The sequence below is a fragment of the Betta splendens genome, chromosome 13 (assembly GCF_900634795.4).
Source record: "Betta splendens chromosome 13, fBetSpl5.4, whole genome shotgun sequence".
Lineage (NCBI taxonomy): Eukaryota > Metazoa > Chordata > Actinopteri > Anabantiformes > Osphronemidae > Betta > Betta splendens.
The window spans coordinates 10,537,732-10,563,259 of NC_040893.2; the positions used below are offsets into that span (position 1 = coordinate 10,537,732).

The 25,528-nt window shown below is 47.4% G+C and overlaps 1 protein-coding gene across 6 annotated transcripts in view; it reads right to left on the bottom strand.

Moving 5' to 3' along the window:
* gria4a (glutamate receptor, ionotropic, AMPA 4a) overlaps positions 1 to 25,528 on the bottom strand; it is a 61,803-nt gene that overhangs the window by 8,345 nt on the left and 27,930 nt on the right. For 5 of the 6 annotated variants that reach the window (XM_029171709.3, XM_029171708.3, XM_029171711.3 and 2 more), the window contains exons 6-15: positions 25,034 to 25,087; positions 24,434 to 24,592; positions 21,684 to 21,851; positions 21,387 to 21,491; positions 20,638 to 20,748; positions 15,307 to 15,513; positions 14,307 to 14,522; positions 13,701 to 13,861; positions 5,211 to 5,409; positions 2,383 to 2,630 (exon numbers count right to left, since the gene is read on the bottom strand). In XM_029171709.3, coding sequence (XP_029027542.1) covers positions 2,383 to 2,630; positions 5,211 to 5,409; positions 13,701 to 13,861; positions 14,307 to 14,522; positions 15,307 to 15,513; positions 20,638 to 20,748; positions 21,387 to 21,491; positions 21,684 to 21,851; positions 24,434 to 24,592; positions 25,034 to 25,087 — 1,628 coding nt within the window. Of the gene's footprint in view, positions 1 to 2,382; positions 2,631 to 5,210; positions 5,410 to 13,700; positions 13,862 to 14,306; positions 14,523 to 15,306; positions 15,514 to 16,655; positions 19,386 to 20,637; positions 20,749 to 21,386; positions 21,492 to 21,683; positions 21,852 to 24,433; positions 24,593 to 25,033; positions 25,088 to 25,528 lie in introns of those variants that run through there. The other variant, XM_029171716.3, reaches the window with a different exon arrangement.

Genomic DNA, 25,528 nt, shown 5'->3' on the forward strand with positions numbered 1-25,528 from the left:
GCTTCTTGCATGTGTGGCTCCCGACCTTCAGACCAGACCAGATCCCCGTCACAGGTCTGACCATCAGGCGGCCGTGCAGCGTGCACACATGTACTGTGTTCAGCCACAAGCACTTCAATTAGCCGCCTCGGACTTTTACTGGTACTGCTCCCTGTACTTCCTCTCGCCTCAGGCCGAGCCTCCGCAGACCTTTGTAAAGCAGCTGACAGCACTGCCTTTAGAAGATACACAATTTAACAGCAAGGTTACAGCAAACAGCTGTACCGTACTAATGACGACTCATTTTTAATTCACTCCATTGTCACTATTCCTGCAAAAGTCTCATCACCTCATTACGTGGCCTGTTCCCTCCCTTATGTCTACAACTGTGTGTAAAAACACATCAGCAGGAGTTGAATTATTAAGTCAATTTATTCCCAACATGCCCTTTATGATTCATTTAGTCTCTCCTCAGCTTTGGGGCATCTCTGCTTTTTCCCACTACCTGCGAGGGACGTGTCAGACGCTGTAATCAGCCAGGCTAATTGTAAAAAAGGGCAGTGCAGTTGCTCCCTCCGCCCGAACACCGGCCTATCTCAAAGTCACATCTCGTGTGTGTTTGTGTGTGTGTGTGTGTGTGTGTGTGTGTGCATGTGTGTGTGTGTGTGTGTGTGTGTGTGTGTGTGTGTGTGTGTGTGTGCATGTGTGTGTGCTGAACTGCAGGTACATGTACGGTACCAGCTGGCTTTGACCGAGAGCATGTCAGTTCACGGATTCAGAGAGAGAGAGAGGCTGTTCTCTGGGGCGAGCTCGTCTATTAGCCACCACTAACCTGGTCAACACAAGAAGTGGGGATGAAAACACAGTCAGCAAACATCAGTTCAAACAGCTGAGAGTCATAATAATCACACAGTCGCATCAATAATCATAACAAAAGATATGCATCAGAAAGCAAAGGTTTCAGTCATTTTCATATCTATCACACTAGTGATGAGAGGAGAGACAGGCTCGTCCCTGCACGCGTCCAGCCACGTGTGCCTCTGGGTGTCAGGTGCTGGTTTGGATGGAATGTGTTCAGACGGGGGCTTAGAGAGGAAGTGTAAGCATCCACCCGCCCCCATGAACGAATTAAATAAAGAATGAAAGTGCAGCAACTGGGGTTTTGAAGGACTTGTTTGCGCCAAAGTAAAGGGGAAAGTTATAGAGACAGGACGCGAGGCTGCTTGTGGTTTGACTTTCATGAATCCTGAAATGCTGACGGGGAGAAACGGAGGAAGGGATGAGAGAGAGCGAGCGGTCCGGCTTTAGCGCATTTACTCAATTATTTCCCCTCAGCCGGCGCTCGTCACATTCAAAAAGACGGAGTCTCCGCGTTCCTGTCACAGCCAGGCTTGAAAATGAATGATCTGCGTTGCCGGCGCGCCTCGGCGGGGCCGCCACCGCAGGCGCAAGCTAACGAGGCAGACAAACAGGCGTCTGCGGGGGAATGGAGGACAACGCTTCGCTCGTGTCTCGCTCGGTTCCTCCGGCTTTTGTCCAATAAAGTCCACACGCTGACCGTCGTGCGCCGATGGGATTTAATTTGGCGCTGTTCAATTACCGACCAATTCAGGTGGATGAAAGGTGGACGTACAGCAGCAGCTGTGCTTTCGCTCGTGTCTCAGCATTGTTGCGTGTATGTGTTTGCGTCGTAGCCCCCCCCCCCCCCATGGCCGAGCCCCTCTACTTTTCTCTCTCGCCCCCCGTGTGTCTATAAATTCCCCCTTTCGCGGCCGTGGACGTGGCGGCAGCAGCCTGAGACTCTGCCCCTCCTCGCGGCCACATTCAGCTGATAAATCTCTCCTATAATAATCATAGTCATTATCATCACCGCCGTCTCTGAGGATGAAAGAGACAAAGAAGGGACGAGACGGCGGACGAATGGACGGAGTTACCTGAAAGGTGGCCCTGTGGAGAGACGGGGTGATTGAAGAGACAGCAGAGGGGGGAGTGAACATAAAGGGAAGCCGGTCGACACTGACACGGAGATGGAGATGGAGCTAACAGGCCCTGAACTAACGGAGAGATGGAAGAAGAGTGCGGGGGAAAGTAAAGCAAAGACAGAAGGAGGAAGAAGGAATGACACCGTGAATCCTGTATCTACTAAACACACAGTCTACGGACTGTGACTGCTGCAGGGTGACGTTCAGGTATAAACAATGGAGTTTCACACTTTCTACTTATGCGTAATTTTACATAAAGGCCAATGTCACTATATTTTGTGGCCGAGACATCGTCACCTGACAGCAGCGACGGCCCGGTTCAGGTCTAGTATTAAAGACACAGCAGGGTAGGTGGAATATCGCAGCAATAGTACAGTACCAGCCGTGTTACTGTTTCCTATTGTCACACTATTCCACCCACCTTAACTGTGAGCCTTTCGGTGTAGCAATGCCGTATCCTTTGGAGTCCAGGTTCCCGCCGACTTTCATGGTGTCGCAGGGCTTGCGCTGCTCCGTGTACTCGTTCATGGTGGACTCCAGCAGGAAGGCGTACTTCCCCTTGGACTTGCGGACCCGCGCCACCCCCTCGGCGGTGGTCTTGGTGAAGACGGTGGGCTCGGCCGACTTCATGTAGGACCACATCTTCTCGTACACGGCGATTTTGGACCTCTGCGATGGGAGTCGGCAAAGAGGAGAGGGGCAGGTGTTACTGTAATTAGCGATGAGGGCGGATTTCCTCTTTTAGATGGGGATGTTCATTGTCCAATGGGGAAAAAAACGTGCTGCTTGGCGAGGCTCATTTAAACTAAATTCACCTGGGGATAAAAATGAAAGAAACAAAGCTACATCACTCCTAATTATTTAATTACTGCCAGGTTTAGCATAAGGAAGAACAGCATGGGCGGATCGCATTCAAGTGATGAAACAGAATCCTGTCAAGATGTTACTTCTAAGACGAAAAAATCATACTCATTCATTCATCCAAAGAAAAGCAAACTATGAATTTATTCAATGAGGGCAATTAGCTGGAGCTCCGCAGGCCACAGATGAGTAAAAACAGCGGAGCGTTCGCGCCTCAGCGGCCTCTCTACGCGTGGATCACTCAGCCGAACGTGTCATCGTTCGGGAGGCGAGCGACTGATTAGATGCTCCCTACCACACGACAACAGCAGCAGCGAGCTGGTATCGGACCACCGCCGAACATGTTGTTGCAGCATTTCATTTATTGCCCCGGTTTCTTATTATGTAGATCAAACAGCCGAGGCCCATTTCCCTCTTCTTATAGCCCTCGAATCAAATCACACCGCCGTGTCCTCCATCTTCCGTTTCATCCTCTGGCGTAGAATGGTATTTATAAGCGCGCTGAAAATGTGACGCCGCGTCTCCCCTGACGAGCCGGGCATCAATCTCACTCTGGAGGAGTTTATGGCCGGGAATAGCAGAATGTGGTCAGCAGGAGCAGGTGACCACATTCTGTGGTGCACATTCTGTGGTGCTCCGTGAACGAGGCACGACAGGTCTACAAGTGTGTGTGTGTGTGTGTGTGTGTGTGTGTGTAGTCAAGAGTGAAAATAACAAGCAGAGTCAAACTGTCGTCCTCCAAACTTGGTGGGAAAGTGCTATTCTGTCACTCTGCAAGCAACAGGCCACGGCCCCAGCTTCCAAATGGAGGCCCGGGGGGAGCTTATGTGCGTGTGTGCGTGTGTGCGTGTGTGTGTGTGTGTGTGTGTGTGTGTGTGTGTGGTAACAATGTCATTCCGATCCAGGACCCACTCTGCCTTTTCTCTGTCGACCCTCTTAATCTTTTTCTTCCCCCAAAAGACAGATGAAAAAACAACCTCCGTGCCCTTCTTTACCCCTCGCACCGTTCCGGCATTCGCATTCCTCAAGTTCAATCAACAAATCCTCCTTCTCCTGTGTGTGTGACAGGCGGGCGATGATGATGATGGCTGCGCACGCACGTCTGACCTTGGAGGTTTGCACGCGGGACAATACGGCTGCGCTCCTATTCTTTAAGGACGAGCGAGGCTGTGAAGGAGGACGCCGCTCGTCTCCTTCAGGCGACCACGCTACGGAAAACACCCTTAAACGCACATCAGCGCGCACGTGCACGCACGCGCGCCTGCCTACGCGCGTGCACGCGCGCGCAGACGGATAATTAATGGCGGCGGTGAATCCCCCTCAGCTGTGGGAGAGTAAATTGCTTTTTCACCCTCCACGGATTTCGGGCCGCTCATTATGTTGATGATGCCAGAGCCGCTCACAGAAGCACAAACTGTCTGTTACAAGCTCCCTCTCCGCGCCGCCGCCCCGGACAGACACGCGGGCGGGCGCGCGCGGCGCCGCGGATTCCTGCGGACCGGGTGGAAATCTGCAATCTTCCCGTCAAGCGCCGCTATGTGGCAGATGATGGCTCCGCCTGCAGGAGGGTCTGTCTTCATCAGCACTGCCAGCGTGTGTGTGTGTGTGTGTGTGTGTGTGTGTGTGTGTGTGTGTGTGTGTGTGTGTGTGTGTGTCTCATAATTGCACGGGTGAATAGGTCAATGCATGAAGCCACACAAAGTGTCCTCTGGGCTCCTTCTCCTTCTCCGCTACCATTTTCTGCTCACTATTTAATTGTAACAGGTCTCTGTAGAATGTTTTCCTCTGGCTCCGTCCACCTCATCCACCTCTATGTGTCCATTCCCTTTATTATTATAGCTTCATGGCGAACAAACACCGCTTAACTAATCACGAATATTTAAAAATGTTAATAAAATTTCATAAAACCTGCACTGGTACTTTTACCCTACGCCGCAGCTTTGATGACGTCGGGAAGATTTACTCATAAATTACCTGCAAAGTGACAGCCAGACATTTCAGCTTAGTGTCACTTCCACCATTTAAGCCTCTCTCACAATCATCCGTTCCTCCCTCTCCTCCCACCTGAACTATGGCAAATCGGTTTAGGCTCCTATTAGTCACTCGTCCTTGTTCCACCTACAGTCACACAGGAACTCTGCAGCTCGGCTTTTGTCTGCTTTCAATAAGTCAACACCTCTCTCACTTTCGTACTTGGCTGCCAATTTACTTCTTGGGCACCATCACATTTAAACCTCAGCTGTCTGAAAACAGTATGAAGAAAACAGCAGTGTTTACTAAAAAAGACACAAATGCGCATTAAGATGCATTCTGTGAACTCAGGCTGATAAATATTATTTCTCCTTCATACTGAATCTAGGCTAAAATAGGATTGTAAAGAGTCCCTACCTTGAAAAACTCCTTTGTGGAGCCAGAGTCCAGCGTCCCGTACGCTATCTCCGTCTGTTTGGCCAAGTCCTCTGCACTTTCAATGGGCGACACCATCCTCTCCACGGTGAGGAAGGCGGCCAGGTTGGCCGTGTACGACGAGATGATGATAAGAGTGAAGAACCACCACACTCCCCCAACAATACGCCCAGACAGAGACCTGGAGAGAGGGAGGAAGGTGAGTGGGGAGAGAGATCATGGAAATGAAGGGGAGGAATCGGCAGAAGAATGAATAGACGTTGATAAAGGAGGAATGAGGGCGAGGGTTAAAGGGACGGGAAGAACATGAAAGACGGAAAGAGATGTTGCAGAAAGAAAAAACATAATGGAAGTTATTTCCCGAGTCAGAGATATTCAATACAAGCGTTTCAAAGCGTCCTAAAGCTGCCCTGCGCTGTGAAAATGACAGCTCCGCCAGAGTAATTGTCTTTTAACTCTAGAACAAATTCAGCGCTCACAACAAGAAATATGAAACAGATTGTAATCCGGCTGCTCCTCCGTCTCACCCACCCTCATTCTCTTGTTTCCCTCCCCCTTTATCTCCCGTCATCGTTCAGCACGAGCACTGAAGGAGGCGGCAATTGGTTTTGTTTACCTGCACTAGTTTCCACCGAATGGAACGAGGCGGAAACATTAGGGAGAAAGGAGAGAAGTAATGAGGGAGGGAGTACAGCCTTAAGTGCTGCACTCAATAAACGGCCTTGAAGGTGTAATGGCGCCAGAATGTCACACAAAACATCCAGACATTAGAAAGACTGAGAAAGTACTTGGTAAAAACCTAGTTGACTACAGTTTTTTGATTGACGGTACCTAGCAACGGAGGAAGCAGTTGCATCATCAGACCAGTAGGAGGCAGCGATGCACATAACTACACACAGCAACCAAATCCTCTTTGTGTGTGAATTGGTGATCCCTTCTTCTCCAACAGGACGTATAATGAATCGCTGATCACTTTCCAGATGCGACTGGTGAACAATACTGTGTACTGTATGTGAGCGGGCGACAGTGAACCCCGTAACGCACAGTAATACTGCAGTCAGGAAACCAAAACAATGAGCTCAAAGTAGCTGAAACTCAGAATGGGACCATACACTAGTTATGTGTAGGTACAAACGGTCTATGTCACAATAGATGTCATGAGTTGATTCACTGTGTGTGAAAACATTTCTGCTTTAACAGGAATTGTTGCGCAGGCACCTGTTTAGTAAAAGCACTAGACAAGATGAAACGCTGTGATACACAAGCTATTTTTAGGACGCGCCGGGTTTGTGCGAGAGCTCCGAGGTGCAGTGACGCCTGACTCGGCATAAATTTTCACCTTTTGAAGCAACTTCACAATGTGCTGCTGCTCAAAGTGCGCTGCCTAATCCTAACGCACACAAACCTGAATTGATAGTGTTGTCCTTGAGCCATTGATCTGTTTACCTGATTTAATGAAACTGGCATCCCGTGATGGATTCTGCTGAGAAAGGGTGGTCGGGCTTTTGTTTTATACTTATTAGGAAACAGCGGGGGCATCGTTTTTAACCAGATGACGACGATGGACGTAACAGAGAATGGCAGGTTTAGAAACTCATTTTACAGGCATTACAAGGTTTACAGTGGCCGACGGAGGCTCGTGCTCTGACTGGTGTTCTGGTAAACAAACTGTGACAGCGTTTTAATCCGGCCTTGTGGAGTATGTGCGTAATACGAGCGGACGCACAGACAGAGAGACAAGAAGAGCAAAGCAGACGAGGATGAAACACAGCAGGCAGACGGATGGGAACGATGAAGGGATGGAGTGGGAACGCGTCCTTCATAACTTCCTACACGCGCTCAACAGGCAGCTTCAAATGAAGTAGAACCTACAGGATATTATCATGAGGAAGGAGCCCACACAAATATGACAAGAATGTAAAAGTTGGGTGAGTCTCTAGTGAGAAATGAACATTTTACACAAAGCCAACTGTTCAGCTGTGAAGAGGGACTTGTTTAATGCTCCTCATTTGGAGTCGGCATCATGAAAGCAGATCCTGGACCAGAGTTACAAGCACAGCTACAAGTAGTCTGTGGGTCAACCAAGGATCAAAGAATCGTTTTGTCAAAGGATGATGTCTTAAAATATCACTTTGATTCTCACAAAAATTGCCTGCAGCAGCGGCGCAAACTAATGTGCATGTGATTCATTCTAATTAGCACAAAGTAACTCTTCATTGTTTCCAAAGAGTGTTAAACTAAGATGCAACTTATTTAAGGATCAAAGGAACATGTGAGACTGACAGTTTCTCCAACTTTCATTAAAACCTTACAGAAATATACACCAATTGTTACTACACTGCAGAACATCATTGTTTGTAACGCTTGTGAACTTAGTTAGTGATAGATACATAAAAGTGATATATTGTCTTTCTGGAGAAATGTAAAGTACTTTGTATGCATAGTGTGTTTGGAATCCTTTTTTTCTCATAACATTGTGCTGCCTGATGAATCAGCTAAAAGCTGCATCGCCTCCTCCAACCTGAATTCATGGCTGTGTTTTGTTGATAAGATATCAGCTTGACAGATGTCTGAGATGCTCTGGGTAAATGCACCTGCGTCAGTTGGATGCATACAGTGCATTTTTAACCGCAATTTATTTAGGATAGTGACAAGATTACTATTAGCCCCCTACAGTCCATTTAACCTTAAATAAATCACCTCAACGCTCAAAATGAATCTAGGCTAAAAAAATCATCAGTCTTTCTGCGCTGCCAGTTCAAAGATGTCTGGGCGAAGAGTGATGTTGACTAAATAAATCAGTGTAAATGAAGCCAGTAGCGTTGTCAGGTCACATCATTGAAGGAACCCAGAGGCTTTAATCAAACTCAGAACATGTAAAATGCTGAAAAACTCTGTGTGTGTGTGTGTGTGTGTGTGTGTGTGTGTGTGTGTGTGTGTGTTCATAGCGCATGACCTTGAAGCGACAGACAGAGAAGGTGTTTATCCACTGGATGCTAATGGAGCTTGGTTGAGTGTAGCGATAGCATGTGGAGTGTAAATGCATATGTTTGTTCTTAGGTGCGCGCGCACACACACACACACACACACACACACACACACACACACACACACACACACACACACACACACACACACACACACACACACACACACACACACACACACACCATTTAAAAAAATGAAGGAGCACTGAACCACACTATGGCACTAAGTGATTCAGATATATCACTGTGTCCACTCAGGAAGCTGAAGTGACAGGTAGACGCTCCCTCCTTTTCCTTCCTGGCTGCTTCTTCTCACTCCTTGTCTTCTGCTTTGCCCTTGTCACTATTGATAGTTTAAGGCTCTACCGTCCTATCGGCTCACACAGGTCGTCTAGTGAGGATGCGTAAGGTTCACTGTGTGTCACAGTCTCAGGAGCAGGGAGGCGCTGTTGCATCAACTGGACGTCCTGACTTAAACTGAACAATGACGAAAAGCCCAAATGCCAATTCATCACCATTTATCATCGTTCTGCTCATTTTCTTGAGTGGGTATTTGGCTGCAGGGCGTACGTCTCGACAGGTTTGGATATGTTGGATTTCGTGTGTGTGTATGTGTGTGTGTGTGTGTGCTTGAGCGCGAGGCTATGCAGCATGCGTGTTTGTTGGAATGCAACAGGCGTATCATTCCATAGCGGGTCATGTATCATCTATGATAGCCAACAGATTGCCTCCCCAATCCTCCGTGTGAAAGATTAATAGCATGTTGTTCCTCTTTCTTCCTCCCTCGCTCACATACACAATTCGGAGCTGCACGGTTTCTTTTCATCCATCGCATCTGGATTTTCTCACCTAACAGATGAGGCTAGGGTTTTACACTGTGCGCGAATGCGTGGCGCTTCCTCCGCTTCCTCTATTTGCACGTCGACATTTTAGCTTCCTGTGAAGGTTTCAGGTAAGAAATACATTTGGAAAAGAGTAGAGCTGTTCCCCACATCTACCATTTGTAAAAAAGTTCTTTTCTGATTGGAGAACAAACAAACCACGCTTTATTAAGCGATGGCAACAACATACATATTAAGAAATGGTACTGATGTACGAGCTGCTTCTCCTTTGCTTCTTAGTTTTTATTTCTTTTTGGATTTTCTCACATGCCCTGCAGGTGTGAAATAATAAGGGCTTTTTTTCTTAAACAGGCAGAATAAATTACATGATGAAAACAGGCTCACATAAAACTAAATCAGATTCATAGATTAAAGATTAGGTGCAGCAGGCACACAATGAAATGCATACTAATAAAATAAACATAAGGATCATTAAAGCAAGTCACCGGGACACTGGGAGGATTATTCACTGAACTGGTCAAAATGGCTACTAAAGCTGAATTCCAGCATGACTCAGTGATCTATAGGCAGATTCAGCACTGCACTAGAAGGAGTTGGTCACCTCATTAGCTGGATCTGTTCCTGCCATTAACTATTGAACACACCCAGGGCCATTTACCACACACACACACACACACACACACACACACACACACACACACACACACACACACACACACACACACACACACACACACACACACACACACACACACACACTGAAAAGGACAGAAGACAGCTGTAATTTCAGGCGTTTATTGACAGACAAACTCAATCCCTCTGAGATCTTCAGTGGTAATCAGTTTTCCTCTCTCACCTCCGCCTTTGTGCCATTTATTCCTTCCCATCCAACTTTGTACAAACGATGGACCCATCTGCGACTGGCTGCCACTTTTTCGCATGCTTTTGAGTGGTGGCCGCGCTCACAACGCAAACCACAAAGCCTGGCCCGAAACAGGACTGCTGGGTGGTGCAAATGCCACCTCAAGGTCACTCTCGCTGTAACGCTGACGAGCGTGAGAGCGTGAAAGTTCTGCTAAGAGCCACTAGGTTCTGCATTACTGGAAGGTTGGACGAAAGACAAGGTATTACGTTTGCAACATACAGCAAAATACTGTAGCATTAATAGATGAATGGGTAGAGAAAAAGAGAGAGAGAGAGAGAGAGAGAGAGAGAGAGAGAGAGAGAGAGAGAGAGCATGTGAGTGTGTGCGTTATTCTATGTCTCCCAGACTGCAGAGACGACTGCAGCAAGGAGAGAGGGACCCACACTGAATACCAATGGACCTACATCGTACACAGTGTATAAAGTCAAGGAACCAGTGTCAGCACATGGACCAGCTCACCAGGGCTTACTCATAAATGCAGTAGGACAGGTTGGGACAATAGGTCCAGTAATAAAAAAAGAAAAAAAAGAACTACTGGGTATAAACCTACCAGTCAGACGGTGAAACATATTCACACGGAGTTTAGAAATGAACGCACACAATAGGTAGCGAGGCGCGCTGCCACTGTGAAAGGACACTTCTTTCAGGAGGCTGCCTCCTTCTCTTTGTTCCCAGCTCACCAGTAAATGTCACCCTCAGTACTCTGATCCCTGCTGACTAGCTGGAGACAGTACAAGTGGCAGGACGGAGGAGGGAAATGGAAAAAAACAACTATTTTATACAGGAAAATGCTGCACAATAAATGACGTACTGTGCATGTAGCGTGGAATGATTCAACTGAGCAAAAGAATATATATACTGTAGTTTAGCTGCTACTAGCTAAACAACCATATGTATATAGTGCATATATATGCATTGATGCTACAACATACACATGATGATGATTTACTATGAATGATGTGCTATAATGTGTAACTTGTGTGTATAGACAGGAACGACAAATCCTTCACTAACGTCACCTGGGGTGGAGGTTTGGCTGTTTAAATGCCATTTGCAAGGAGAATGTTGATGGTGATGATGATGGCGACGCAGCGATGCTGACAGTGAGCACTGTGGCAGTGGAAGCTTAGGCAGAACAAAAGAGTGAGCAGAGCGAGACAGATCAAAAAGACAAGCCTGCTGAGTCTGTGCGGATGAGTGTGGCAGTGCAAATCAAATGCAGTCAAGTTCCCTCCACTCGTGTTGATGTTTACCCCAGAACCACAAACACTGGAACTACACTAGAAAGTTTGCTTCCACTGTGTAGGCTGGCCCCGAATTACAATAACAACTAGATGAAGCATTTCCTAATGAACATGCTCTGTGAATGCTGTAATGCTGAATGAGCCCCCCGGAACTGCAGAAACATTTAAAACATAAATGAAAGTTCTGTTGCTAATGATTTATTTATTTATTTATTTATTTTATTTAACCTTTATTTAACCAGGAAAGTTTTTAGGTAAAGCTGAATATCAAAACAGAAACAGAGATGATTCAAACAGAGCTGAATGTGCACAGAACAAGCAGAAACAGTTGATTTTCAAAATACAAAAAATGAAATGAATTGACCGTTATATAACTTTCTTTTGAAGGGGTGTTTAAAAACCAGCTTTTAATTTGAAATACTTTGCTGGAAGTAGATCCGTGTGCATCAAACTGTAGATGTGTTGTGTAATCGTCCATCCATCCATTTTATACCACCTAATCCCTTATGCGGGGTCGCAGAGGTGGAGCCCAGCTATCTATGGATGAGAGGTGGGCTACATCCTGGACAGGTCGCCAGTCCACTGCAGGGCAACACACACACAGACAGACAACCATTCACACACACACTCACACCTATGGGCAATTCATTGTGACCAATGAACCGAAGGCATTTTTTTCAACTGTGGGAGGAAGCCGGAGAACCACCACAACCTCATGCGAACGTGGGGAGAACGTGCAAACTTGGGTCTTGGGTTCGATTCCCGGGGTGAAATCGAACCCAAGACCCAAGTTTGCACGTTCTCCCTGGAAAATACCTTCTTGCCTTTTTGCTGTGAGGCGACAGTGATACCCACTGCACCCTTGTGTAATCGTACCTCTGCTAAACAGCCTTATTCCAGTGAAACTGTAATATCACCAAAATAGCTCCCCTGTGAAAGACAAGACTGAGATGAACAACTGCGGTTCGTTTTCATGTTTGTATTCTGAAATATGCCAAAGTTATGCTGGTATGATCGAACCCTGGCCACAGCTCAAATCACAATCGGGCCCCAGGAGGCACGGACCCATCAGACCCCGGTCTCTCGCACACAATACAGACAATCTCCCCCATGATGTCATGAATTCCTATGGGGTAATTTAATTGAAGGCATCATTTCACTGCAGTATAACATTGAGCATCTCCAAAGCTCTGTCCACTACCCTGAATACACTGATCCCAACCCCGAGACGACCTTATCATTAAATGTCCAGTAGCTATAGACCTAGTCCTCTCAACACGGTTCATCTTAAATGTATTATACTAAACTAAAGATGATATCATGACACGCTGAGACTTACGTTTGCTCATGCAGTCCAGTCAATAAAGCCGAACGGCGAGAGGAAGGAAAGCATAAAAGTGACACGTTCTTTATTCTACAAATATAATCTGGCATTTATGACTGTAGTAATCGCGTTCCATCGCATAGTCGCGCCGCAATGGGGGTGACAGGACCAGGTGATTTATTTGACAAACACAGGCTTCATGTTAAGTTTCACACTACGCCTGTGACCGCTGTAGCTCATGCACACGCGTCCGTGAGCGGTCCTGCGCTCGGCGAGAGGCCTGGAGGAGCGCGAAGCCCTACGCGGGTTTGTTTCCCGGTCCGAGTGCGAAGCGTGCGCGCCGTTCGTAGAATTGGCCTGTCAATCACAGCGAAGTGAGGGGGAGTGGGAGACGACAGGTGTCGGGGAGCGGAGGAGGGAGGCAAAAAGGGAGCGTGAAGGAGATGGAGGAGGAGGAGGAGAGGAAGGGCAGGAGAGCAAAAGAGGAGGAGGAAGAGGAAGTTTGGTCTAAATGGGAGAGATGTTTTACAAACTGAGTGGAAAGAGCCCCCTCATGTAGAGGCCACGCGAATAAAAAGCACCCGACCTGTCCATTCACACGTTGTTATTAGTTGATAGCGTGAACGCACAGAGGCAGAGCCGCTCGCTCATGTTTGTTGTGGTGTGAAGACTTCCCTGCTGCTTCCTGTCTCCTTAGATTCGCTCCCCAAAGGTCTTGAGGACGGTGGCCATAAATATTTCACTAAACTGCATTCTGGGCTTATCAATAATAAAATGCCATATTCTTATAAATAGACAGCTGGACTTTTCAGAAGTGCATTAAATATTAATACACACCCGGAGAACCACTCCCATATAAACATGACCGCTGGACTGTCTTCTCACTTGAGTCCTTTCTGTGTGTGTGTGTGTGTGTGTGTGTGTGTGTGTGTGTCTTGTACGTCTTAGGCTCCTGTACTACACAGCGCTTTGCAGTATCAGTCCAGCTCAGTGAAAGTGCTAAAAGAGGCAATTCACATTGTTACCAGCCCGAATCACCACAGCCTCATGCTAAAAGCTACGACACAAGCACACGCGCGCTCCCCCCACATCCTGATGTGACGAATGCATTCACAAACACACCAGATTCACCCCCCCCCACCCCGCTTACCGCGGTGAGATGTCGCAGCCCTGCTGCATGAATGCTCCCAGCGAGAACCAGAGAGAGTTGAAGATCCCGAACTCGTTAGGAGGCTGGTCAGTGGGGCCCTGCTCCGTGGTGCCCTCCTCTGGTTCTTCTGCATGCCACTCATATGGACTGAAGCGGCTCACCTGAGACACAAAAGCACAAGAAAATCACTCCTGATCTGCTGTAAAACCTGGCCCGCAGGCAGGTATTTAAAAACTACCTTTCCATCATGACTTCATTCAGAAATCAGAGTAAATAATGTCTAGAGCAGATATTATCATAATACTCTATAAAATGAATTAAAGCTCTTAATCTTAAAAAGGCTGCAGCAAATAATCGGAGGGAGAATTCATTAATAATCATATTGAGTGATTAAAACAGAGAGTTATGCCAAAATGATCTAATTTAAGGGGGAAAGTAGTTACAGTATCTCTCATAGGGGTGAAAAAAGTCAAATGCTTTATCTTCATTATTATTAAATGCCTTGACTAATCTGTAAAATGCACCCACAGTGTACTATTAAAAGCATTATGGTGGAAGGTCTGGTCTTTAATGCCTCAGACAAAATGTTTGAGTAACGTCACTCACCAGAAACAGCACAACACTGACTCCAATGTAAGCGAACACAATGCACATCCAGATCTCATAGGCCAGAGGGTCCAGGAAGGAGAAAACTCCTGGTTTAGACTTCTGGGGCTTTTTGATCATGATAGAGATACCGAGAGACATAAAGGGCTTGGAGAAGTCGATCACCTCCTCCCTCACCAGAGTGATGGTCAGCGGCGCCACTGCAATTTCCGCTTTCTGCAAAAAAAACAAAAACAAAAATGATGCATAATGAGCATTATCAGCTAAAAAAAAGAGGCGGGAGGAACTTTCTGTGAACTCTGGAGAGGAAAGGAGGAAGAAGACTTGAAGCTTGAGAGGCAGGTACAACACTGTATAGAGATAAGCATAGGAGAGGATCAGTGGATTCTGAAGGAAGACAGAGAAGGAAATAAGGCAGGCAAGGCAGGAAAAGAGGTGGAAAGCAGGAGAGAAGGAGACTGTTGAAGACACGAGAGAGGGAGACGTGCAGAATATAAATAAGCCACCGACGTCTCCACACATGAAGAATCATACATTCAGCGCACTGCGAGAGAGTCTGCCACTGGCTTGGTGTGTCTGAACAGCGTCTGGAATGGGGCCGACAAAAACAGCACATCAGCTAACAAGCGTTGCGCTGCGAGTGGAATAAACAGCAAAAGAGAGAGGACAACGAGGTCAGAAGTGGTATGAGAAAAAGTGAGGGGAGAGGGGGGGGGGCGGCGGGATGTCAACACGCCACCTCAGGCCGAGCAGAGACGAAACGCACGAGACTCTGAGGGAAAAGGCCGAAAGACGCCGGGGAACAGGCGTTGCGACAAATACATTTGCACACGTGATTAGTCACTGCAGCGGTTCTGCCGCGTCACCTCCCACCACCATTCTGGAGGCGAATTAATGCTGTCGTTCTCCACTTCAGCGATGAACTCCCAGGACCCCCGTGGCGCTGAACAGGGCTGTATCACAGAGTCGTGTGACAGTGTGGACTCGGTTCTGTACGTACCCCGTACACCAGCTCGCCCACCATGCCGTTCCATATCTTCGTCTCCGTGTCTCTGGAGCCATATCGTCCGTCCGACACGATGGAGATCTTGTATTTGATCCCGAGGTGCTTCGCGATCTCCGCGGCCAAGTCCACGCAGTACCCTTCATACTGCTCATTGCCTTCAAACAGTCCCGCGTTCTTTTTCAGCATCACATAGGGAAACTCCTGCGGAACCAGCACAAGGGGAGAAAGACACAACTGTTTGGAGGAACATGACAGCATTTATACAAGTAAATATAAAGAATACAAATGAATATTATTTCTGTAGAAATCATAGGTGAATACATTTATTTCTTTATCAAAGTTGACAGAGCTTTATGAAAAACTCTCTCTAATGTTGCAGACACATTTCAAAAACATGAAACCAGACTAAAATTCCGAACTATTACAATTACAACTACAGTGTATAAACAAGATTCACTGCAGAAGAGTGGGACCAACTTAAAACTTTGCAGTTGTTATTGCATTTTCTCCTTTAGCCTAAACGGTTTTCGTTGTGAGAATGCGAAAAAAAGCACATTTTTTACGAGCGCATCGTGTGCATGTTGTTATCTTGTGCATCTGACATCTGCTGCCTCGTTTCACGCCTGTGCGTGACGCGGCACGGCTCCACTGGGACCCGCACCTGGCGCGGTGCAACCCCGGCGCCGGGCGCAGAGAGCGGAGCACGCGCTGCTTTGAACACGTGCGCGGCGGAGGCGGAAGTGTTTCGGCTTCAACTGAGACGAAAGCGAAGGGAGCGAGCGCGCGAGTCGTCGAGTGTCTGGTGACGCGTATCAGGAGCGACGCCCTCACGCACGCGAGCAGGTTGGTCTCATTACAACAGCTGGGGTGTAGGAATGAAACGCAGGCGGACGTTTGAGTGACAGCACATCCGTCAGCGGCACAGAGTTATAGCGTCGTGCCTGAGGCTGCTCGCCCTGTAATCCGACTGACATTAGAATGCTATCAAACACCTTTTTAATCAAAGACTAATCTCATCTAATTAATCAAACCGCCTCGTATCATCTCTCCCAAGCTGCGAAGCGATTGATGCTCATAAAGCACAACAAAAAGCATCACGTGTGTCGGAATGAACGCCTCAGTCAGGAAATTGATTCACACTGAAAACAAGAACGCCTTAATCAGTGTTTGTGTTTTAGGCCCAAAAAGAAATGAAATCCCTGCGACACAGATTCGCGGGGAATCGACAGAGCGATCTTCAGTGCGGGAAATTGAATAACGCAAAAAAGCAAGTGTAAATGAGAGGCTGACAGACGGGAGGATTAAAGCTGAACTAGCAAACAAAACCTACACAGGCGTCTGGGTTTATGAACTGATCCTCATTCTTTACTTACACAGAGGAGCGATTATTGGACATACATTCAACAAGTCTTTGAGAATCCAAATGAAAAGAAAAGTGAAAATATTCTTACATTGATTAAGTACTTGACTTTTCACTGCACATATTAATAGTCTGCGGGTGTACTGTATACTGTACGTCCTTTATAATAACACAGGTCAAATAATATAAACAAATGTTCACATTAAAAGTTGTAAAACAAACACATAAACACAATAAATCCAAGCAATAAACATCACATTTCCATTTATCACCAACATCCATGATCTAATGCAGAAATGTGCCCCATTGTATAAATGTCAGAACCCACAAACTCGCTTCCCCTAAACGTCATTATCAGGCACATTAGCAGGTCCTGGGGCGCTCACTCCATTGACTCAACATGAATCGCAACGTTAATGAACAGCAGCGCATTTCAAGTCAATTCTCTTTAATAGATCAACACAGACCGCGATGCAAAGCTGGAACTTACGTACTGTTTATATTTATGACTGCTGCGTGACTGATGCTCTCCAACCTGGAGCCATTTTAATTGCCCAGATATACTGTGTACACTCACCGCCCACCATTCAATGTACAATACATGATAATACCAACAACTTTAATTGGAACCTTGTATATAAGGAACAAATGACAGAGGTTTGGGGAATAAGGTTGAATTAGACTGTACAGGGGTACCTAATAAAGTGGCCAGTGAGTGCACATGTACAATATGAATGAATATTAAAGTGCTGTGACAAGATAATAGATAAGCATGTGCTTTGGTGTGGTACAGACACAATGGCATTCTGGCATAAATAAAGGCAAATATTAGTGTTAAGTATAATGTTACTAGTGTGAAAAGAACAAAGAAAAGAGAAGTCTCATTCAGTAGCAGTAAAATCTGCAAACAAGTTGTTCAGTACAACATCGTAACACTAACGTCCAACATGCTGCATTTAATAGAATTGCCATTTTCTCATTTAACTTTCCGTTAGCAGGCAAGTGTAAACTGAAATGTAGTGTAGAACTATTCCTTGAAGGATTCCTCCACTTGCTTCGTCCTGAATAAATGATTCTCAAGAGGATTTATGCGCTTTAATTAAAGGAGTTTAAGTTTCCAACCATCTGAACTGCCTCCTACCTCCAATTTCCCTCAGGTTGATTGTGTTACAGGGTCAAGTGTTTGACATCAGCGCAGACTCACTTAGTCATTTAGCATCACGCAGGCAAGTACACACAAACACACCTGCGTGAGTGGGAGCTCGGCCAACACACACAAGCCCGGCGCCTTCAGGTTTGTTATCACTTTGCCCCAGATGCCTTTGTCTCAGTGTGAGGGTAGCGTTTCGCGTGTCGGTGCACATAGTCACTGCTGGGAAGACAGCGTCACGTGTGGGAGTCGCTCTTTGTGTCGCCGTGAGGCCGGGCAGTTTGAGGAAGATGAGGTGAAAAGGGGGTAGGAAGCAAGAAAGAGGGGAGACATTGGAAGCGGGTAGAATAGGAAGTAGAATAATGTGCCTGGAGAGAAGGTGTGGGACGGGTCAGTTCTGAATACAAACAGAGAGAGCTACAGGAAGACGTGTGAAAGAGTGATAAAAGATAAAGTATGACAAAATGAAAGAGAGGGAGGGCGAGAGAGAGAGAGAGAGGGCTGGGCAGACATAAAGAGGGAAGGTGGGCGGGTGAAAGAGTTAGAACAGCTTTGTAGAAGCAAATGGTCGGAGCTGATAAGACATGAAACACTTCGCTCCGGAGCCAGAAAGGCAGAAAGGGCCTCGCCAGAAAGCGTCCAGCCGTGTCCTCAGTCGGCCGTGCAGCCCGCCGTCCGTCCGCGGGGCTACGTCGGCTAGCTCGTCCATTAAATAATTAGCCCAGCCATCCTCCCCGTGGGCCGGGGCGACTGTCCCGCAGCCGCTCAGACACAGAGAGGGGAAGTGGATCAGTCATCGGACGAGCTGAGCGTCCGTCACCCCCCCACCTGCCAGTTAAACAGCTTCACCAACACTTGCTCAGCCAGCCCCAAACGAGCCACAACCAGTTCAACTTGACTCACACACTAAATATTACAACATATCATCCGACGGGGGCTGAATAAACGAAACGGAAGACACGTTCAGATGTTAAGAATCCAAAACAGTAGTGGAAAGTTGACTGGGCCAGCGGAGAGATGGATGGAGATAGAGGGAGGGATGTAAAGAGAGGGAGGGGTATAAAGGGGTGTGGGTTTGCGGGTACAGGGGTGACACAAAGATTCTTTCCAATTGAAGGCATCGTCGGCTCTGTGGTGGCGACTGTGGTGTCAGGATCAGAAGGATCTGGATTGGAGTGTTGGTGAATGTCGGGTCTGGACTCACGCAAAGCTCTCAGCCAAGTGTGGGACATGAGATGATGACTGGGGCAGAGTGAGCAACTCATCCCAGTGCCTCACAAGCTCAAAGCGTGTTGGTCCCGAACTTCCATCATTTCAATAAGTCTGGATTTGTTACAGTTACACAGGCGCCCTTCATCTTTAAGCAAAGCAATGTACTAAAAATATACATGAGAAGAAAATACATATGGAAGAAAAACAAGGTGCGTGTCTTTGTACTCAGTCTATCAGCCTCTCTGTCCTCTTTCCAAGGTTTACGACTCGGGCGGGTCTGCGTTTCAGCCCGTTGCTCTGTCTGCAGACCCGGCGTCAGTGTCGCAGCAGAGGCTTCCTCATCATCAGCGGCTGCAAAGAGGAGGAGGCGGCTGAGCTAACGTTAGCCAAGGCCGGCTGAGGTCACCATCCACAGAGATATATGCAGGTGTGGGGGGGTGGGGGGGGGGGGGCAAAAGACGGATGGTGTGGAGGGGGTCGAGGAGATGAGAGAGAAGAAGAACGGCGGCGCTTGGAAAAGAGCCAGATGACACACGGACGAGGGGGGGAAGCAGTGGGGAGGGATCAGACAGACATACACAGCAACGCCAAACTCATCACCCCTCACTCTGGTTATATGCAGCCCCACGAGGCCTGGAAGAGGAGCTGTCACAATGGAAAAGACCTTCCCCATCTCTATGCAAGGATGCAGCCTGTGATGCTGTGTTCACACCTGACACGTTGTACCAACTTTAACCACTAGAGGCGCTGTGGCATCTAATTTTACTATCAAGTGCCCCTTATGGATGTTTGCTCACATTATGACACCATAATAATAAGTCCACCCACAGATATTTTGGTCGGACACAGGAGTTTACTGGATGTGCAGTGATACAAAATGCTGAATTGCCAGCGCTTAAGCATCTGTGGCTTGTTTTATCTCTGGGCTGAAATTAGACTTTTGAGTTGCTTTCACTTGCATCATTTTGCATGCCCAATTGAATTAGACTGATTGCATTTACAGGAAGGGGATGGTCACCATAAAAAGGCTGCAGATGGGTGAATTGAAATCAAATGTAATCAGAGGATGTGCACACATCTACCGATTAGGCCTCCTTTATCCTTGTTTGTAGAAGAAAGTGCAATAATTAAACTAGGCTGCGGACCGTTGTCTATGTAAGAGCCATTAGAGGAGACTGGACTGGGGTCATTTCTAAATGGTGATCTGAGGTCAGTTTTAGATTTGCCTACTAATGAGACATTAGTGTAATCTTCCAGCTGGACAAGTGCCACTCCCTCCCGGCTGTGCTCCGAGAGCTCTCTTCAGCTGAACAGCTCATCCAGTCCCAACCTGATTTCACTTCAGCATTAACAAAATGCAGCCACACATTCCACGTCACACTCGCCGTGTCCCCTACTTTTTAAAAGTGATTCATTTTCTAGCATTATTACAAAATGTACTCTATATTACACCTGATATGTTTTTTTAATTTATCTGCGCTACAGATGTGATCCACAAAACATATGTGGAATAAATTTAGTTTTCAAATAAAGATCAAGACTTGGGTGAAAGAGTTCTCTATCGATGGCAATCAGACAACACCCAAACTCAGTGGTACATTACCATGATGGTCGTCACGACTACGGTGCGGTTTTCCATCGTTGAACTTTCATTGAACAAGCCGTTTTCGTTCTGGACCAGCACAAGTCTGTCTTCGTCGTTCCAGTAGCCGATCTGGGTGAAACACAGTGACAAAGGCAGAGGACGAGACGTGAAACGGATTAATAAGAAGACGCAAACTCTGTCAAAAGCAGGTACAGTGCATAAATAAAGCCACGGACACTAACTCACTCCGGCGAATTTCCCATTGGAACTGTAGAAGATATTGAGACATGTCGAATGTCGAGCTACGAACATTCAATAATCAGGAGAAGCCGGGACACGGTGTTATTTCCTTATTAAAAGCTGCTACACGCGTGCTTCTCTCCAGTAATGTGAAATTACGAGCACTTTCAATCTGAGCCTTAATCTCCCACGTTTTGCTATTATGAAGAAGGATTATGTTCAGACTTTTCTTATTAATGTCACTGTGATGCTTTATGCACCCGCAGGTTGTCTGGGAGCTGCTCTCCAGTGCACACTCCAAAAAGCTATTAAAGCGCGGGCCGCGATGGTTCAGCTGCTGCTATCCACTGATATTTATACTGTATCTGCAGCAGGACAGCTGATAATTAAGAGCCATGGAGATAATTAGGCAGCATATAAATGGATTCTGCAACGATGAGCGATCAGAACGCATGACGCAGGACAAATGCAAAGCAGATTGAAAACTCCACTGCTATTTCAAACTTTTCAGCCCCGACGGAACCTACCTTGCGTGGTCCGTTGCTCTTCAGCTCGAACACGTCCATGGTGTAGTTCATCCTCCGGCCGTGGTGGTCAAACTGAATGTTACCGGTCAGGCCCTGAATGCGCACCTGGACATCAGCAGGGACAATAGGAGCCGGAAGAAGCGCTGGGTGAAGCTTTCAGCCTGTTGAGGTGCTCCTTTTTATGCACCAGCTGATTGCATGTGTGTGTGTGTGTGTGTGTGTGTGTTTGTGCATCATCTGTCTAAATATTTACCAAGCTGTCTGCGCTAAATTATTCAACATCAAACCTCTGCCAACCTGCTTGAGGGCACGCTCCATGTCTATTCCTTGGTTCCAGGGAGCAGCTGGATTGGCCAGGCAGTCGCCGGCGTTGCCACGCCGACTGATGTCGATTTTCTGGCGGCGGAGGGTGCGGAAGGCCTCGGCCATCACGAGGACGCCGTCGTACGTTAGAGAGGAAGTGTACTGGTGAAGACGGGGAAGAACAGACACAGAGAGGAGATGGTGGCAATAAATAAAAGCACCCGTTTTCAGACAAACATAGTGTGGACATACACTGTTTAACTCTTGTCTTCAGCCATTTGAAACATAGAGAAACCAAAACTCAGGCTGTCATAACTCCATAGGAACTAACCTGACATGCTGCGGTTCAATCCACCACACCACTCTGACTTTTATTTGACTTCCACAGTTTACACTAGTGAATATCAATCAGCCTCACTGTAAATGTGCCAGGTTTATACAGGCTTCGAGTTTTCAAACACATTCACTGGGCAGGATCTGAAAGCCATTAAAACGCAGATCAAAAGGTGTTAAACTCACGCTGTAAAGCCGTTCATAAAGTCCATTTCACCAGGGAGACCCCACTGATACACACATTTGGACTTTTAAGATTTTTACAGTACAGTGGAAGTGGTTTATAGGCCTGCATTAAACGAGACGACGTGGTTCTGACTGAACGGGTCCACTGGGCACCGGGGCGGGAGCCTCCGTCTGCTGTGGTTCTTGTTCAAAGCCCAATTGATGAACACAAAGAAACCTGAGACACTCCAAGCCACAAAGTTAGGGCATCATCTACGTTAGTGCTGGCAGGGACTCATTCATCTGGTGATGCGTCATTGTAGCGACGGGGCTTTGAAACGTGACAGCGGAGGAGCCGGGGAGCAGGGATGAGCGGTCCTCGGTACTCGCTCTCTAATGAAGCCCTTAAACGCGAGCGCTGATCTCGATGGACTGTTTGACAATTTCATTATTGGAAAAGACACAGCGCAGCGGGGAGAACACCACCACACACACTCAGCGGCAACACCCACAGTCCAGCCCCCCTCCACCACACACACACACACACACACACACACACACACACACACACACACACACACACACACACACACAAACACACACACACACACACGGAGGCAGTCAAACGCACAGCGGGCTGCCTCCACATCATGGCGGAGAGATAAAAAAGGGAGGGAGGCTGAAGAAGTCTGCAGGTGGGGTTCTGTCATACTGACAGCCCTGATTCGTATCCCATAAGGCCATAAGGCGTGTTTTGGAAGACTCCACGACCATGTCATCCTCCTTTCATCTCTACGCTTTGAAACCAAAGACGCCTTCAGGCCTGTGACTGACAGATGACGACGATGGAATCCAAATCAAGGAGAAAACAACAACAAGACGGAGCCAAGTAGCAAACACGTCTCCATTAATGTCAGGGGCAGGACGCGAACACCTCTGATGGTGTTTTTAGTCACAGTACTGTTTTTTCTTTTTCAAAAAATGCTAATTGCTTTAAAAAAAAAACTTATTCTATTACTTTATAAAATCTACATTTAAGATGATTTATGCAGCAACAGGACGCAGGTTATGTGTTTACACAAAGACAGCACAAATCCAGATAAAGGATTTTTAAAATATCCTCCTCCACATTTCATCCTAAGAATGCTATTAGTCAAAGTAGGAATAGGAATAGAAAAATAGGATTGAAAAAGGCTGCACCCCCGAGAAGATATGTGTAATCTAATGAAAAAGGGCAGAGTTGTAGCTGAAAATGTTAATATATTACTTTGCCAGGTCACTGATCGTTTTCATTACATTTCAACTAAATCTCCAGACACGCTGGAGCTCATTTCAAGGCACACCAGCTGAGAACGGCCGGGCTGAGAGCTTTTGATTGATGGCTGGAAACAGCCAGCTCCAGATCTGGTGGAGGTCTCCTGTGTCCAGCGGACACGGTCCCAGCAGGACCGTTCACGCTGCACATTATTAGACCAGAGCTCTGCTTGGCCCGAGGCTACGAGTTGGCTCAGGGCTAACCGAGCTCACCTTTTACACAGCACCAATTAGCCTAAAGCAATTTGGAGGCATCTGTCGTCGCCAGAGATTTCAGATCGTCCGCTGTTGTTTTAAAAAGCGCTAAAAGTGCGTTTCCCTGTTTGTAAAAAAGGCCAGAGACGAATGTGATGATCGCAAGTGTAGCGGGAAAACAATGTTGAAACGCGCTCCATCAAGGAGGTGTTTACTTCTGCAAACTGAGTATTTCCTCTGTTTTCCTCACTGTGTCATTTGAAGCACATTTACCCCAATTAACACACTAAATGCTGTGTAAACTTTTAGGATGATTAATGCCTCCGGCAACGGGTAATGAGAATTCATCATGTGACTCTGAGAACAATGATTAGCCAATTACCACTGGTCTCCGGATGAAAAATTACACGCCAATAGCGAAAGAACATGACCATCAATACATATTTGCATCACCCTGTACACCGCATCACCATATAATGCTTAATGGCTGCATGTGTGCAAAGAGCAAAGGCCAGAGAGTTGGATTTCATTTTAATTGGTAGGTGGACACTTTTCCACTTAATATATGCAGATATGTACTGCGACCGGCAGCCGGTCGGTACCTGGTCGATAACGGTGGAGACAGAGAGGAAGGAGTGGCTTAGACAGATGTGATTGTCCCATTTCCCCCCACCCACACTTCACGCTGCCTGACTCGAACCCCGACCCACACTCACACACCGGCGCGCTCTCGTTACCTTGGGAGGGCTTTCGGATCCGGGGTACTCCCTCTGATCCAGCTTGTTCCAGCGCTGCATCAGCTTTATGACGATGGGCTTGCTGAAGTCCACCAGCTGGAAGCCGGTCACGTTGGCCCCGCCGTGCATGAAGCGCTCCAGCGATATGTCCTTAAAGCCCTGCGTGAGAGGGGAGGGGGCGAGGGTCAGTCGCAGTCCTCATGCGCCCGGTATTTACAATACGGAGCACCCACGGCCGCGGGCGTGACGCGTGCAGGGGGTTACGCCGGCGTGATGGATGCTAATTGCTAACAGCTCCGGGAGCTTATCAGGCTGCGCCCCCGTGCTCGCTCGCACCTCCATCACTGCTCTACACTGAACTGCAGCCAAAAACATTTTAGGAAGCGATGCGTCTATTCGGAACCCGGGCCGCGGCGGCCTCGACTTTGAGACAAGCGGTAAAGAATCGATCCAGAAGGAAGCTGGTGTTTTCCCCTCCTAAGACCTGCAGTAAATCGTCCTAGGGGTCAGTTTGAATGTCAAAGCAGTGCTGAGTAAATCACGAGACTCAAGTCCTACCATATGTCTCAAACACGGAGAATAGAAAACCACAGTTCTTACCAAGTTTGCTATGATGTAATGATATCCTTTCACGTGTTTCCCCACGCTGACAGCCTGGAAAGACAAAGAGAGAGGAGGAGAGGCATTCACAATGAACCTAAAGCAGCTTTAATGAAGCCAGTGGGGACGTAGCAGGGGAGCGGGACAGGTAAATAGGTGTGACTGCACCCCATCTGTGCCCCCCCCCCCCCCCCCCCCCCCCCCCCCCTCCTCACAGTACAGGAGCTGAGCTTATTTCTGCGCTGATCAAAAGCAGAGGCAGCGATGAGCCTGTTGAGACTTCACTGATCTCTGGTAGCTCGTACTGTACCTCACGCTCCCCTGCTTTAAAAACCACGGCCGCTGTAGAAAGGCGGCATCAACCTACTCTGGTAAAGAAGGTGTGTTTTCATTAAACCCACATGAAGCATCACTGTTTGGTTGAACCGGACTTGGGCGTCTTTCGGTCCAGCTGGAGCCTGAAGCACTACACGCCTTTCAGCTTTCCACTTCATG